General features: G+C 39.8%; 2 protein-coding genes across 5 annotated transcripts in view; both read right to left on the bottom strand.

Moving 5' to 3' along the window:
- Window positions 1-3558, bottom strand: part of LOC103358447 (cugbp, Elav-like family member 1) — a 39587-nt gene extending 36029 nt beyond the window's left edge. For all 4 annotated transcript variants that reach the window (XM_008283425.1, XM_008283426.1, XM_008283427.1 and 1 more), the window contains exon 1: window positions 3480-3558. The gene's annotated coding sequence lies outside the window, so the exon portion shown is untranslated. The remainder of the gene's footprint in view (window positions 1-3479) is intronic.
- A 1816-nt stretch (window positions 3559-5374) lies between these two features.
- Window positions 5375-13749, bottom strand: mtfmt (mitochondrial methionyl-tRNA formyltransferase). Its single transcript, XM_008283424.1, has 9 exons — window positions 13456-13749; window positions 11845-12042; window positions 10115-10237; window positions 9931-10033; window positions 9757-9832; window positions 9576-9667; window positions 9404-9482; window positions 8671-8744; window positions 5375-6991 (listed from the first exon to the last, which is right to left on the bottom strand). Exons 1-9 carry the CDS (start codon window positions 13665-13667, stop codon window positions 6809-6811), a joined length of 1140 nt encoding a protein of 379 aa, XP_008281646.1. The 5' UTR covers window positions 13668-13749; the 3' UTR covers window positions 5375-6808.
- Between the last annotated feature and the right edge of the window lie 4295 nt (window positions 13750-18044).

Genomic DNA, 18044 nt, shown 5'->3' with positions numbered 1-18044 from the left:
CCTTTGTGAACATTTCTCCTAGGACAGCAGATTTGGCTGCAGCGTCAGATAAACAGGGTGTCAGATTGATGGTGATAAGGCCTAGTGGGCAGAGGGAATGAAAGGGGAAGTGAATAGTACTCCCCAGCCAGTAGCTAATCCCTGGACTAGCCACACCAGGAGCTAACAATTAGGTTCCGGCCTGAGGGGGGCTGTGTTTGCCCTGCTCCCCTACATGCTGCACTGGTTTGTGTGTTATTTTTGTGTGTGAAAACAGAAGTAAGCCAATGTCAAATAACGCTGGCTTTGTCCTTTGTGCAGTCCACAGTCCACACACAAACTTACATGCACATAAACACCCACACCTATGATTACAGACAAACTCCAGGGAAATGTGTAACAGGAGCCTCAACAACAGTATTGGTAAACCTGTCTTTAGGCATTTGCCTGGACTGAACATAAGCCATCACTGATGCATATCATTTTTTTTCAGTTTTAATATATATTTATTTTGTTCAACAGAATGGTGCCTGTACCAAAATCTTGCCAACTCGTCCTCTTTTTGAATTACATACTCAATCTAATGCTGTCAAATTCTTAAAACTGCCAGTAGTTTCAAGGAAAATCAAATTTTTTTTATAACCCAAAAGCCCAAATTTGCCTCAAGGGGCTATATTCTCAACCCCTTGATACAGATAAAGAAACAATGTCATAAAAATGGAAGAAACCTCAGTGGTAGCGACTGAGAAGGAATTCCTCGTCAAACAGTGTTGTAACAGTACTGTGCGCACAGAAAGGCATCAGAATAGCGTTTCATGATGATTGTATCACCATCAACATTGCAGTTTGCTCATGCACAATAGCCACATCCCAGAAAGTGCAATGTGAAGTAAGGCAACCTAGCTCAAACACATCATGGTGCAACTTTTTTGTTGTTAAATACAAAAGGATAACTGGCACACTTCTCACTTTCCTCATCAAAAAAAAAAAAAAAAAGTGAAAATCAGTATTCACCTTCCATGACTAATCAATGTGTTCTGTGTTCGGACCATTGCAGCTGCTCCTGCTCATTCTCTTGTCAAACTTGTTGTATTATTGTTAGTAACTTTTTTGAACCATATTATCTTTTGCTGTGTTGATTGGAGGACTTCTGTTTTTTTGCTGTCTTTTTGCTACTTGCTGGGCTTAAAGCATGGAAAAATGCGTTTGGGTGTTTGAAGCAGGCTGCAATGTTGCTGCTAAAGGTTGTGCAACTAGCTATTAAGTTCGGTGGGACAAATACGCATTGGTGATTTAAGTGTTGGATGACACTTTTGCTTCGATAAATACTGGTATTTTGTATTTAGTCAGGCTGCTGTCGTTTTATGGTCAATTTAGAGATCTGACACAGTTTAGTATGAAATGCACACTGAAATAGAACTAATCAAAATGCTTTTTCACTGCACTGTACACAAAAAAGCTCAAGAAGTAATTCTCCTAAATAAATGTAAATCATGGCAAATATACACATTCCTCTATTAACAGTGATACTTGTAGTATACACCTCTGACCTACAGCATAACTGAAGAGACTTGAGAGGTATTAAGAAAAAAAAACAGCATAAAGGTCTGCCCAACTATAGTATTTTGGCATAACTGCTATATCTGAGACAAAAAAAAAAAAGAAAAACCTACTAAAAAATAAATTGAACTTTTAGTCAGTTTACTTTTATTCTAAACATCTTTGTTTTGACATTTGTGAATTCTGACCTTTCAGATCCACCAACACCAGCAGGAAGCATCCACCGAAGACTACATGCACATTAAGGCACCTAAAATAAACACAACGGATTGGAATCCAGAGTGTACAAAGCTTAAAAAACTGACTTGGTGATTTAGTGTGCATGGGGTAAACTTAACTTTTCCAAAGCAGTGACATAAGCTGGCCTGTTGAGGTACTTTGTGAACTGTGTAAAGGGATTTGGGGAATATTTTTTCTACATTTAAGCACCAATGTTGGCCCAAAAACATAACAGGACACAGTCTGCTATCAAAAATCAAAAAAGCCTCTCTTGTTCACTTTGCTCTACAATTTCACATCAAATTAAACACAAACTACAATGTCCAAAACAATTAAACTTCACTGCACAACAGAGACTGTCACAGATCAGAATAATGAGCCTCACCAATATTAAATGTAATCCAAAGCAGCAGCTGGATCCAAATGAGTGTCATCTGATCTTCGATTGAACAACAACAGCCACCAAAATCCAGTTACATCATTAATTACTGATAAAATATCTCCAACAGGAAGACAGAATCGATTAGGATCTAACAGCTGGTCAACACTGTGTACTTTTCTTCACTTCAAGACAGGTGAGTCATCACACACTCACAGTTTATAAACTACAATCAAATCATTTTTTAGATAGCTGTCGTCCTCAAGTTGAGCTCCATCACAGTTGTTGGGTCATTTCTATTTAAATGTCAGTCAAGTGGTTATTAGATTATAATCACACACTTTGATAATTCTGCCTCTTTCTTAATCTAGCCAATATGCTTTACTTTGGCTATCCTGTTCATATGGTTGTCTCAACAGGTGTTTATGCGAGAGGTTTATGTCATTCTTGTCTCTGCCTCCATGCAGTTTTGTACACTATTTCATGCTAACTGTGTGTCTTCTCTCTCCTGTAGTTTGTGTTTCATCCTCTCTGTTCTCTCTGCAGGTATCTTATGGAGCTGCACAGGTCTGATGTGCAGCTACTGGTTTTACTAATCTGCCCAGTTTATGTTCTCTAGTAGGGCATCTGTCTGTCTCTGTTTTCCTTAAGGCAGATTTATATCATTAATAATACTATAGGGTCATATGGGTTAACTTGTTTGGAAAATTGGAAAGCACTTTGGCTCAATGGCTATTAAATGTATTATAATATTAAATGTGCTGCATAAATAACAGTGATTTGATATGCAGACAGAATTTTGTGTGTTTAGGAAATCATAAATAAACTAGGTTATTAGATAGTTGAACATAAGGCTGCTATTAGTTAGATTTAATTTGTAGGTTAATAGTGCATTGTAATTGTCAGACAGGCTGGATGGCCCTGTCTCTGGTGCTGCTGCTGGCTTTGTCTGACGGAGGGACACTCAGGTAAAGGTGAGAACAGCAGCAACACTCCGTGTCCCATGTGTGAACAGGGCTTGAACAGGGTTCTTCATCTTATGACTGTGGGAGGAGTGACAGCAGCCACTTCCGTGTTGGGTGACATCACATGCATGCCCACTGTTAGTGCCAGATATCCGCCGTTAACTACAAACCTTCAAGCCAAGACAGTACCGCGAACCGACATGCGAAACGTTCATCACAGCCCCTTTGATGCGCACCGAACCGAGGCTATCATGGCGTAATCCATGTAACTGTTCCTGTCATGTTATCCAACCCCCGTCTAACCCATAAAGTCAATCCTACATGAAGCCTCGACGAGCAGCGGTCGGAGCTACATGACAAAGCTAGCGAGTACTTACAAAGCTTCAGTGCCGAGGCTGTGTAGTGTTCACGTTAGCTAGCTAGTAAGTTGGAGTGATGAACTAGTTAGCCGTGTAAAATGGCAGTCTGTCTGCCCAACCGCCTCCACTCCACACGGCGGAGGGGGGTGGGGGGCGGCCGGGAACAACCGAGCCTGCTGGGGGTCAGCTCCACGGGCTGTTTAAACGGCAGCACGGACACTGGTATGTTGAAATAGAGAAAAAAGCGTATGTGAGGGCGGCCTTTAGTGCTCGCTGCTCTGGGAAACGCCAGTAGAAGTGGCAGTGACAGTTCCCTGAGTTAAGAGTAACGTGGTACGGTCCACAGAGAGGAACTAATATCAGCTCCACTGTCCGCGCGTTCACTTTAGTGCTTCTGTATGCTTTTACATTTTAGCTCTGACTTCAGTGACAGATGTTTTTAGAAAGTTGAAATGAAGCACATGCTGAATAAAAAAATGCAAAAATAAAAATCCATTTTAAAAAGTAGAAAATTGGTTATCTTCAGAAAAAAAGGACAACTTCAAAAGACTAAAGTTTCACAAACACACACATAATAATTCAATTAGGGATGCAACACATTTACCCCCAGGCTGCCCACAACTTCATTACAGCACCAGCAAGGCTATTGGTAGACAATAAATCAACTTAAAATTTGTTAGTAAGAAAACCTATGTGCTACATTTTACGAGCCAAACATGCAAGTCTCAGGTACAACAGCAAAAGCATCCAGTGCACAACACAGGTGAGCACACTGTTGTGCAATAATACGTCAGTGTCTAATGACTCAGCATCGTGTCAACTTGCAGTAATTGCACCACTATGTTAAACAGTATTTGCACTTGTGTAAAAACTAAAGATTGTTTAAATGTACGAGCACTTGATAGACAATACAGAACTCACAGTAGAAACTCTACACAACTAATGTCAGTAATCGTTTAATTCCTGAGAATATATTTTACTTTTCAAGACTTTGTTTAATCAACTTTTATTTTGAAGACAGACTCAATCTTCCTCACCACAAATTTCTGAAGAGATATTCTGAAACTAGTCCTCAGAGACTCTTTTTTTCAGCTGCTCTTTGCAAAAGGTTTTGTGTTCCTCTGCCTATCACTTTAAAATACCCCAAAGGTGTTCTATTGTATTAGAGTCAGGCAACGTACTTGGCCATTTGTTCTTATTTAGAAACTGATTTTGCCTGTGTGCTATGAATTGTTATCATTGTGTGATATTCCTCTTCTGCCAAGCTTCTGCAGACTGGAAGTCACCTTGTCAGCCAGTATTTTGGTATATTCGTGGTGTCATCTCTAAATGCCATCTCCCTAACAGCCTGAGCACTCATGCAACCCCACATCATGTACTCACACCTCCGTGCTCCACTGTCAGGACTGTGTATTCACTGTTGCAGTCCTGGCCAGGTTCATGTCAAACATGCTGGGCTCCACTGGAGTTTTCTTTGTTTCATCTGATCAAAGATTATGCTCCCAATATTCATCAGGCTTCTTTTCGTGTTCTTTAGCAAATTTTAATCGTGCAGTTTTGTAACAAAGAGCAAGCAAAGTTTTTTCTTTGGACACTCTCCATAGAGGTTGTAGTGATGCACCGTCCCTCTCAGTCTGGGCTGTTACAGAAACTCTGATTTCTACTGATGAGCCCTGTTCCAAATCTGAGGCTTTGTCTTTCTATTTTTCTGTGGTAAATTTAATACCTCCTGATTACAGATGAAGCCATGTTTCCTCTGACATTTTTGGGTCACTCATCTTTCTATATCCCTTGCCATTGTGAAGTCTCTCTCATCACAAATTACAGTACTTTTTTTTTTCTTCCCCATTTGGAGACATCACACAGGCATGTAGTTGGACACAGTCCATATGTTAAACATTCTGAAAGTTCGAGTGTTCACAGATGTTTTAATACCCACGTTTATGCAATTTGGAAATCATAGGTGTATACAATTTTGTTTAAATGGTCACAGGTTTTCTAATTTGTATATCAGTGATCACAGGTATATTTACTTTTCTATTCTATTCTGTTTTTGATTATTCATTCGAGAAAATACTCTGCCTGTCAACTTAGAGGTGATACACTTTTGAATCATTTGACATTTAAGCAATATTGGACAAGCTTTGAAGGCTACCTAAAAAATGCAGTGGATGACTTACAATAAACTATAGTGACTTATAATAGTAAATAAAATAGTGTGGGGAATGGGAACAACCAGCCCTCTATAACACTTTCAGTCTGTGATTCAGTTGCTTTAAAAAAAAACAAACAAAAAAAACCCCAACCAAATAAAAAGGTTGTAAAATACCTCAAAATTTTAACAGATCTGGAACTGTCAATACATGAACAAGGTTGGCAATGGATCCGTTGGGTCCTGTGGGTTGCAGAGTTGGTCTCTGTGGATTGAGCTTGTTCCAGCGTATCCCACAGTTGCTTTTTTGGCTTGAGATCTCTCGAGTTTGGAGGCTGGGTCAACGCCTCAGGCTGTTTGTTGGGTTCCATGAGCTGAGAAGGCCGCTGGTCTTTGACAGAGTGATTGCAATGCTTGGTCTAAAACAATGGGTTGTTGTTTTTTTTGTTTAAACTTATTTTTTATAAACCTACTCACTGAACGATTTCTCTTTATTTTTTTTCTCCAGTTTTCTACAGTGCAGAACAAACCTGCCCTAAGAAAGGATAAACAAGAGTTCCCTCTGCCACAGAGGATAAGTTTATTTTGGCTCCCAGCCTCAGAAATGACCAATTAAAGGCATTTCAGATTAGAGTCTACATTGGTGCTTCTGTCTCCACATAAGTCCTCTGAAGAGACTGTGTGATTTGGCCATCATCATGTTTAGTCTGTACATGTTGTACATACGAACATGCCAGTCTTTAGCAGGCATCGTATTTACCATGTTTTCTGTCTGTTTAGCATATTAACACGCTACCATCTGGTGATTTGCACTCAGTCCGAAGTACAGTATAGTTGCTGTTAAATGATTTCACTCTGTACCAAAGTAGTGGACAGAACAGTGGACTGATTGACAGACAGCCAACTACACGTTACAATTTCTAGGACCCAATAAAGCAAATTTGCAGTTATGACAAAAATCCCTTTCAGCAAATATTTAGGAAATCAATTTAAAAAAAAAAAAAAAACAGTTCATAATTCTTCCTGGTGTCTGCCAGTCAAAGCACATTCGTTTACTGCAAGAATAGAGTATAAATACACTAATACAATAAATGTGCTGCATGTGTAGATGACTTGAAACAGCAAACACAGCAAAAATAATACCAGTCAATTCTATTAGATCATGTCATGTTTCCAGTGATTGCATCAAAGTGCTTCACATTGGTGAGTTGTCTCTCATCTGATGTGCTTCTGTTCTTCCTTTTCTGCTGACAAACAGTCCTTCAGCTGTTTGACCTGGTGTGTTCCTCTGCAGTGTCTGATGCAGGTAGCCATTATAGAAATCAACTGCTGTCAGTCTTTTTTTCAGGACCACTGTCCTGAATCCCACCCAGCCATCCTGGAACAGGAAACACATATCAACACAAAGGTTGGAGCCACAAGAAATATTGCAATGACATTAATTGTGAGTCTGTGGGAGATGTTGTGAACCACAGACTCACCCTCGACACCAAGGTGTCATTTTAAAAATAAATCAAATAGAAAAATCACCACAAGTGGAGATTTTTGATATTTTGTTTTCATTTTTTTTCTGGAAAATCTTCAAAAAAAAAGAAGGCTTCTTGAAAATCAGTCTAAAGTTAAAACAGAATGACTTATACCAGTTGCATGTTACTACCCAAACACTGGAGCGTAAAACAGAGAGCAGTAGACAGCAAGCAGGTAATAATAGCTGAAATATCTGGACCAGCTGTCTGAAATACAGCTTTCTAAAAACAAGTATGCAGTCTGAAGGACATTTCCAAAGTGTGCCAGTGAGTTCCAGAGCAGACAGAGAGATTTCACTGAAGTGAGTTAATGTTGAAGGTAAGTAAGTTCAGTGTTCAAGTGCTGACAAAAATACACGATTGTATTATGAAAATTCTTTGTAAATTTAGCAATTTATAATATAGTCACCAAATATATTCTGGGATTGTGACCCTGCCAAAATTACACCATTTATCAGAGCCAGAACCTGGATTATCAACTTTTGAACTAATCATGCCAATTTCAGGGTTTTGTCCCCCTAGTTTGTTGTAAAATTAAAATCAAAGAAATTTAACTTAGACTTTTTATAATTCATGGAATTTCGATGTTTCATACAGCACAGAAAATATGTTCAAGTTCTCTAGACTTGTAGCCATGGTTGTGCCGTTTCTGTCGAGGTGCAGGACTTTAGATTGCAGTAATAAATGAGAAAAAGAGTGAATTTATGTGGCTTTTTTGTCATTTTCAAATGCAAGTTAAATTCGGCCGGCTGACTAAAATAAAACACTGTTCCTTCGTGTCACTATCACTTTATGGACACTTCGCTTGTGTGCTTTTTCTGTGCTGAGGCAGCTTTGGTAGTCAGTGACTTGACATTAGTACTAACACAGCAAAAAGTAGATGAATGAAAACCATCCAGACACATGGCAAAATGAGTTGTTACAGAACCGAAGTGGAAGTGTGTTGCTTCATTTACAGTTAGTCACTGAGGTGAGGCATATAACACAGGAAGACATTTTAAAACTAAACAACAGTCCAGAACAAGATTGGGGGCAGTGGAAGCTGCCATTCTGCTCGGCAGAGACACTTTTTGAGTCATCTACAGTTTGCTCAGGAAAAATGAAGGCACACATTGAACCATTTGTTGTGAAGCTTCAACTTTGTTATAGGATAGTTAGTTGTGGCAATGCTGCACACTTCCCATTTCCAGTTTCCCTACACACCAACATCTTGGTGAAAGCTGAGACGGTCACTGACTATAGAATTTAAGCAGCACTTTTGACATTGTGCTGTCATTAATGGATACCGATTCTCAAACCCTTTCCTTGTGGATGTGGAAGGACTACAACATGAAGATGTCCCCTTGTAGTCTTTTTCCTGCTTTGATGTGACATAAAGACATGTTGGCAATGTTTGTCAAAAAGTGTTTACTGTTAAATTACTTTTACTTTACGTGATCTTTTTTGCAAATTAGCACAGATCTTATTTAAGAAACTGTATTAATGTTGTGACAGGCATGGAGGAAAGAAGGTCACTAGCAGTTGTACAAACCTTACAGCAGACAGCCAGAGTGTTGGACTCCTTCTGGAAGCTCACTGAGCCAGGGATCACTGTCGTCCTTTGATCTGGATGTAGCATATGAGTGATAAATGACAGCTAAGCGTCATGAGATTCAGATTATACATTACTGGAGTAGCATACTCCACACTAGATATCTTGAATAAAGAATTCTGACTAATTAGAGCACCATGTTGTTGATATCTGTAATTTTATTTGTGATAGTCAAGTTCAGTCAATAAATATTAAAACAACTTGCGATACTCTGATTGGGAAGAATAAATGTCTGATAATCAGAAGGCCTGATCCTCCCTGCCTTCACCCCCAGTGTTATTTGGTTCTAAAGTGTACAGTCCTGATTCCACCTATACTGACAAGCACAGTACTATTGAAGTTTCCATCCTGGTCTTGATTACATTCAGGATATGATATTTACACAGAACAATGGACAAACTGGGTATTCATAGTTTTGTGTATTGTAGGTAATGGTAACATCCAGGTTTCAGGTTGCTATTTGAGTGCCTTTATTGAGACGTTTTTCAGCTCCCCAACATCAAAATTCCTCTACAAACTAATTTTGAATTCTAACTGTCTGGACTTTGATGCACTTAGCTTTTCTATCTAGTCACCTAATTAACTGGAGCGAGAAACCAAAATGTATTCTCTCTAGTGGTAGTGTGTGCATCATTATACTGTTAAATATTAAATGTGACTTTGACAAACTCACCTGATAATGAAATGTAACATTTTCCTACAAAATCCATAAGTTTTACTGTACTGTCCATCCATGTAGTCCTTAAAGGTATCTGATGGCAGAGAGAAAGATTATTGTAGAGATTTTCAGCCGTCTTGCATGACTCAGACTGAACAGTCGACATCAGTGATCCACTGCTCCTCACCCGAGATCCGATGGCACGATACAGACGATCGATTTGGTCACAGGTTTGTTCCTCCCACAAAATCCAGCTCATGGATGCATTGATTTTTGGGGCTGTTGGAGGAAATTAAGGGCAAATTTGAAAGATATCCTTGTCTTTCTTATTTAGACTGACTATGTCTTTGTAGTTCAGATCTACATACCAAATGTGGCACCTATCTGTCCTTGCTCCCTTTTATTTGCTATTCTTTCAGACAGTGTACTCAATGTATCAATCAGCTGTAAATCAAGAATACAAATACAGCAACAACGTTACCATGCTGTTATTAAAATGGGTAAGGTCACCGTCTTCTCCCATGCTTGTTCTAACAACTCACCAGATGTGCTCCTTTCGTGGCCAGAGCAGCTCCAAGCTCCTCAGCGGTGCAGTTCTTAGAGACCTGATGAAGCTCCTGATTGAGAATGGGGCCTACATCAAACCTGGGATGTGAATACATGTTTAATATTGATTGCATTTGCAATCAGGAAAAGGAATAGTGAGAAATGTACCTTTTTGTTTACCTGTGAGGGCGGATCTGGATGATGCTGACTGCTGTCATGGTGTCACCATGTAGAATGGTGTGGAAGACAGGTGCTGGACCTCGCCACCTTGGCAGCAGGCTGGGGTGAACATTCAAAATCCCGCTGCAACAGAACAGTGCACACGAAAACAGATGTGCCAGTTATATACAGTTTCTGATTTCATGCTTAATGTGTGGATTGTATTATGTCTACATGTGTATACGTATAGTGTTGTTCCATAAAGCATTCAGACCCATTTACTTTCTGCACTTTACTGCTTTGTAAACCTAATTTAAATGAATACATCTGACATTCTTCTCATGAATTCAGACTCAAACATCCCTAATGATTAAGAGAAAAACATTTTTCTTGGAAATTTCTTAAAAATGAAAAACTGAAACCTATTATCAAAACTATTCAGACTGTTATGGAACTGTAAACTGTGGTTGCAGGCATTCTGTTTCATTTAATAATCCTTGAGATGTTGTTTGAACTTTGTTTGAGCCTACCTCTAGAAAACGGAATGAACTTGACATAGTTTAGAATGACACACATATGTGTGTATATAATTTATGTATTTATGTAATTTACAATGGAGTCATTAAGTTGAAGACACTCTATGTAGAGATCCACACAGGCACAGACCAAGGCAGTTTTGAGTGTTTCTAAGAGCCCACAGGTCATAAAAGCTGTGAAATTGAAGAAGTTTAAAACCACTTCTTCATAGACTTGGCTGTCCAGCCAAACTAATGAGCAACAAGGTCCATAGTCTCCTCAGCAGTCATCAGCAGAGATGGAGAAACATGCTAAAAGGACAACCACCTCAGAAGCCCTCCATCATTTAGGCCTTCACAGTAAAGCAGTTAGTCAGAAGCTACTCTGAGTGAAAGGCAGACAACAGCCCACTTGGAGTTTACCAAACTGCATGTCACAGAGGCTGAGATCAAAATGTCGTCATGGGGATACTGCATATACACTGAACACTGTTTTAAAGTGCCCTTCGTTCTGTTTACTATCCTTTCAGAAATTCTCTTTGTGTCTGTTGTATTATTTTAACCAGTTACCTTCTCTCCACCTCTAAGCTGAAAATGCCTGATGTGACAAAACACTTTGAATTTTTGCATCTTTTATGCAGTAACTGAAGTTGTTTGCGGAGTTTAACAAGTATCTGGACAGGCCCTCTATTAAATCATACAGCCTGCAGTATGAGCAGTCAGATTATCAGACAGATGGAAAACTGTGCACCCAACTACAACCACCAGTACTATTTCCTGTTCAAGGTCAAAGCTGATGCAGGAAGCAGGTTTGTAAACTAGGATGGGGATTTCTGAAAGTTCCAGTAGCCATTTTACTGTTGACCTTTGATTTTTTTTTCTCCAAATACATTTTCCTCAACAACTGTTCATGTTTCTTGACCTGTCTGACCTACTTTTAGCTATGCAGAGATCTCTGCCATTACCTTACAATCCTGTCAAACATAATAACTGACAGAATCAGCTGCCAAAGATGAGAAAACTAAACCCTTGTTGTAACAGACTGCAGTTTTTAAAGTTAGTAAATGGCAGGTATGAGATTTCTATTTGACTGCCAGTGGGTTTAGGTTCAGTGTGTGCTGAGGCCAATGTCACGACATCTAAGATATAGTATGACTTGTTCTGGGTCATGTGGCCTCGCAGTCAGAGCAGGGCAACAGTCAACAGGTTTTAGCGTATCGCTCAATGAATGCTCACTGTGGAAATTTCTTGATCAGTCTCTCAGGGAGTAAAACGCCAAAAGACACAACAACCCCGACATCAAACCGTCCGTCCACGTCTTCAGGGGGCCAGCTGTGGAGTGGAAGCTGGTTCTGCTGAGCAAACCTCCTCACTGGGACGTCATCACTCAAAGTAACAACTTCAAGGTTCTCCACTATCTTTTTACTGGAGCTCCTACAACAGAACATGAAGGTTAGAAGACCTGGCGAGACGATCACACTTTACACTGATCAGTGCTGTCTCCACTCCCTCTGAGCGTTAATATTAAACTGTAAGCTTTACTGATATGCTGAATGCTTCTGAATCGACTTCAAATCAGAGTAGCAGTGATATGTGAGAAAAAAGTGAACACTGACAAAAACATTTTGCAAATGGTCTATTGACTTTTGCAGTGATTTCAACAAGAACCTACAGTCAAGCCTAAAACTATTCCTACTGTTGCCATGATTTGACTGCTCTAGAACATGGTAGAACCTACCAGGACCAATTGGAATGGTGTAGAGGCTACATTTTCTCAAATGTTTGCGACAAGTTCAGGCAATTTAAATTATTTTGGATATGACATCTGTGAGAGAAATGTAAACAAAAAAAGAAAGAAAGAAAAAAAAAACCCAAGCAAAACAAATCAATGAAATAGTATGAATAACATCTCTAACACAACGCTTTAATGTTGTTGTCACCGACTTGTGTCATTTCTTGCCAGAAGAAATCTATCAGTCAAATAAAGTCACTGTAAATCTAAAGTTGGTATAGTTATGACTCATCCTGGGCTTAACTGTAAGATCACCTTGATAACCACCCACACAGGAATATCTCCAGTCATTCAACAATCAGGTAACATAAACACCAGGAAAACTGGTGTAGTACCAAAACCTGATGGGAGCACATGGTTTATATCATTCAGGTTGTTAACGTCTCCAGCTACTTTTATCTGGTCAGTCACAACACAGAAATACACACAACTTTATGTCTGTAGTAACAGTAAGACTGTGTCTTTGTGAAACTTTAACATTTGTTGCAGCTGAATTATTGTGACCAAAGAAATGCAGTTTATAGCCAAACCAGGCCTGATGTTTTAGGGTGATTATAAGCAGTACTATAGCGTCTGCTGCTGAATTTAATGCTTTATGTGTTTGACACGTCTAATATCCTGAATATCTGGATACTCGACTGTAATTAACACAATTCACACATGGCTTTTATATTTTACATTGGAGTTATCTGAAGGGGCATGACCTTTAAACTTTGACTTATATGACCGGAATCAAGTCAATTAAAACATTTCACAATGCATTCACTTTGTGGCAAGTGCATGATCTGAGTCGAACTGTTCAAAATGACAGAACAGGTTACAATGAAGGGCACAGAGCAGCAGCATAATGCAGAGACAAAGACAGATCATTTTTGTATGACTGATTTAAATAAAAGCATGTAAAGCTGCAATGATCCTATCACACTGTCAGCAGCGGTAAAACACCTGCTCTGATGCAGCTCCACCTGGATGGTTCTACCTGCTGCCTTGTGTGTGAGGTGTGATGTGAGTGTGTCCCTGGAGGTCCCAGTAGCTTCCCTGTGTAGAAGTCGCACCTGTTGGATGTGAGAAGTTTCAGAGACTCGACAGCGAACTGATCTGTGCCCAAAAACAGGACCCTCCACGGAGGTCTGGGTGAAGAAGCCAGAGACGTAGAGAACCGCTGCAGGTTAACAACAACTCGTGTTCGGCACCGAGTCCGGAGCCAGCAGGGCTGCAGGAGGCCGAGCAGCTTCAGGCGGACTCCTGCGCTCCGACAGCCCCACATAGCAGCACTTTAAAATGTGTCCGAGGTGTCAGTCGTGACACTGGGAAAGTTTCTGTTCCTAAAGCTTTGCCCCATCCATGTCCACACAGGGCGCCGCCATGCTGTCCGTCTTCCTCATCGTCTACGTATTTTTGTGTGCAGCAGACTGGGCGGGGCTCTCTGCTGCCCCCCACTGGAGCAGCACCCGCACTGCTGCCTCAGACACCTGCAGCTGGATATGTGTCTTTAAAGAGGTAAACCGAGGACAATTATAACACCTTTTGCTTTTTACCAAAGAGATTTTCATAGTTGCCCATCGATGGGCAACTATAGCGTAATCGTGCCCGTGTGTTTGTGTGTGTGCGTGTTTTTTCTTTTCTTTTTTTTTTGTCTGTTAACAGTCTAGGGCTGCAAAGTGGTAAGGTTGCCTCACAGCAAGAAGGTCGTCCTTGAGGACACCCGGGATCTTTCTGCGTGGAGTCTACAGTGTGGGTTCTCTCTGGGTTCTCCGGCTTCCTCCCACACAGTCCAAAAACATGTTGAGGTTAATTGGTGATTCTAACTTGTTTGTAGGTGTGAATATGAGTGTGCTTGGTTGTGTGTCTCTAAGTGTAGCCCTGTGATAGACTGGCGACCTGTCCAGGGTGTCCCCTGCCTTCGCCCTGATAGACCTGAGGCAAAGGTCAAGGTCACACTGAAGGTCTTATATCATCACATATTTTAAATCCATTATAACGTGGAAAGGTTTAAGATAAACACATAGTTTCTTATTACAATCAGACCCATACTGGTGATGTGACATTTGACCTTGGATGAAAAGGTCATGCATCTTAGGTGCTTAGCCACAGGTGTAAATTACAGCGAAACTTCCCCTCCATGCAAAATATCTGTGTTACATGACAGACTAAGCTTTTGTTACATTATGTATCAATTTAAGGCAAAATCAAGGAAAGTTCATCCTCAAGTAGGTGTACAGTAAAACACAGACTTAGGTAAACATGCATACATTGGGCAACTATGTCCCTCCACTGAGGGCTCTCTACTTTTATATTCCCTTTGTTTGTCTACTAAAAGTAATAAATAATAATTATATCGACAGTAAACAACAGCAGTGAGTACACTACTATGCAATATTCCTTGAATGTCAAATGATCCTATGTGTGTTAAACATTAGAATATTTGATCTTATTTAAAATCTTATCTTATTTAAAATGTAATATGAACAGGCTTTGCTGCGATATTCTACCATTCTTCACAGACCATTTTTTTCAGCTGCTCTTTGCCTGAAGGGTTAGTGTTGCTCTACTGTTCTCTTTAAAATATCCAAAAGGTGTTCTGTTAGATTCAATTCAGGTGACATACTTGGTCAGGTCACAGTTTTGCTGGAATATTCCTCCTCTGTCAAGCTTCTGCAGACAAGGAGTCCTCTTGTCAGCCAGTATTTTGGTATATCCACAGTATCCACATTTTCTATCCTCAACCTCTATCCAGGGGCAGCGTTTTTCCACTACAGCCGTCTGTAACATGCAGGACGTCTCCTTTTTCATGGTACCATGTATACATGTTTTCTTTCCAACATTTTGTACTGATGTAGCCCCATATCATCACACATTCACCTCTGTGTATCATTGTTAGGACTGTGCATTCACTGTGGTAGTCCTGACCATGTTCACATCAAACGTGCTGAATCCATCTAAGCCAAATGAATCCATCTTGGTCTCGTGTGATCAAAGAATGTGCTCCCAATATTCATCAGGCTTCTGTTCGTGTTCTTTAGCAACATTTCATTTCAGGCATTTGACATTGAGGTGATACTGACCAGGAGTGCACTCATTTCTGTTGTGTACTGTATACATCGGTCATATTTTCCACTATTAGCTAATAAGCACAAGAGCCATTTTGTGACCCATCTGTGATGCTGGAAAGCTGCCAAACCAATTCATATCAAATTTAAAATACCTCAACAAAGTTCACATTCTACAACAACATTCAACTTCAGTACTTTATTTTATTCATGACGGCAGTTAATGGTCAGTTTGTAAAATATTGGACAGCAGTTACAAACAGCAATAATAACACAGGTGGAGGCCACAACTAGTAGAAATAATAATTGTTAAAATCATAAAAACAACACAAGTAGGCAAAACAAATCAGTCACTTACTCACCCCCACCAGTCACTCACAGTGGAGGCAAATGTAGTTGTGGCCTCCTTCGGTGCATTCTGCTTTGCACTAATGGAGCGAGAAATCCACTGCTCCCCGACCAGGATCTTAAATATAATTTATTGCAGATAAGACTGAGTCTGTGTGCTTTTCTTTATCTGCTTTTTTTGTCCTGTCTTCCTTTGTTCTGATAAGATTGTCAAATCCATCCTCTAGGAACTTTTTTCCCTTGCTTCCTGTACAGGTTTCCTGTCCAAATTGAGAATGTCACTGAGCCTTGTCCTCTGCTGTTGACCTTGTGGGGATCAACTATATATGGAGTATTTCTTAAAAATAATTGCTGTACAGGCAGTTGGCCTGTATGATCCAAGACTGTCGACTTCATGGAGAGTTTTCCAAATCAGTATCACCATTGCACTCAGTTGGGATTACACCTTGTTGCTGTACTGTATTCATGACGGATATCATCTCCTCCAGTGCCAGGTCATTTATCTGTTTATTCATCTCATTTGTACTTGGATACTTACACAGGCCACATCTCCCAGGACTGATATTATACCCTTGTGATATTGCATGCTTCATTTCATCCTTAGAAAAGAATACACTGATCCCATCATGATCAGGGTTTATTTCAACTTTATGTTCTTCATGTTCAGCCATTTTTTGAACCTCTACCAACTGTTGTGAAGACTTAGTTGTTTAATTCAATTATAAAAATAAATATGATCCTGTTTTAACGTCTTAGACTTAAATCTGTACAGGGAGAACGAAGACATGGAGAGAGCTGTTAAAAAAGCTATATATGTTCTTTACTAAAGTTCCTCCTTGCAGTTGTGTGCTGAAGAGGTCCATAGAGGTTCATGGTATGCAATGTTCCTCACACTGTCTGAGTTGTCACAGAACCTCTGATTTCCACCGGCAGCCCCTGTACCAAATGAAGCTCCTGCCATCTGTTTTTCAGAGCTACATTGTCCAAGTAGTGCACTGTCCATGGGGTCATTTTTACAAGGATCAGGATCAGCATTCTGATCTTCAAAGCTCATTTTAGAAACATGTTCATACAGTTAGAATAACACGAAATCACAGGTGAACTCCATTTGGTTTCAGTGATCACAGGTTTTCTAAGTTGTGTGTCAGTGTTCACAGGTGTGTCCAATTTGTGGCCTGTGTTTTCCCTTGAGTTTTTGCAAAGTATTTGTTTATGATTGTTCTTGTGAATAAATATGTAATGCTGTTGGAAACAATCCAACTATTGTAAGGTGATCCAGATCCAGAGAAGGTGATTTAGAATCATTTGACATTTAAGTAAGATTGCACAAAGGTGTGTTCACTGCAGTTGTAAACTATGTATCAGATCACAACATTGCATAACGTGTTTGAGTTTGAAACAAAAGAAAGAAATCTGACAATAAATAAGGCTTTAATAATCTGCTGCCATCCTCTTTGCAAATCATAGGATCAATGACAGGTAATGAGCAGCAGGTTAACAAAGTTGGATTGACACAACTCTCTTTTACAGGAATCTCATGGAACATAGCAGATTTACACAACTTAAAAAACAACAGCAACAACAAAACTTATCATTGAGACTAAATCTTTACTCCACTTTATCATACTGTATTTTCTCAGGCTGAGACAAGACGGAAGGAGTGTCTGACTGCTAAGTAGAGAGTAAGTTTTTCCAGAGTTCATGGGAAGGTCTGCTCATCATTGAATTACTCACCTGTCTTCCTCTGAACACCTTAAAAAGAGACACTGTTAAAAAGCTGTTTAGTGGTTTCTGATATTACTCGTGTAGTTGTTCTGTCCTCTGTCAGTTAAACATGTGTTTGCACCATCCACACATGATATAAGATAGAAAGCTATTCAAAGGTGCTGCAGAGCCTTTAAAACAAATGCACATTCCAGGTCCCAGATCCAGTTGCTGAGTCATTATTTATACAGTCTCATAGTCACCTTGTCTGTGTAGTTACTTCTTAAACAGAGGCGTTGAGAGATAAATAACGTTTCAGGAAACAAATCTCTGCTTTTTCATTGGTATCTGAAACTATTATAAATTTGAAAACCAGTGAATGTTACATTGAGCAGTTTAAAAGTGAGAGATCAACCAGTACACACCTATTTTGTGTTAGTCCACACTGATTCTCTCAACACTTGGCATATGCAGGTGTATATCTGCGGCATCAACGCTGTAGGCCAGTGGTTGGGGTTGTACCTCCCTCTGCTGGACACTGT

Source organism: Stegastes partitus, unplaced genomic scaffold (assembly GCF_000690725.1).
Source record: "Stegastes partitus isolate 25-593 unplaced genomic scaffold, Stegastes_partitus-1.0.2 Scaffold311, whole genome shotgun sequence".
In the NCBI taxonomy this organism is placed as follows: domain Eukaryota; kingdom Metazoa; phylum Chordata; class Actinopteri; family Pomacentridae; genus Stegastes; species Stegastes partitus.
The sequence above is the reverse complement of the archived record's forward strand: the minus strand, read 5'-3'. Positions and strand labels throughout refer to the sequence as shown.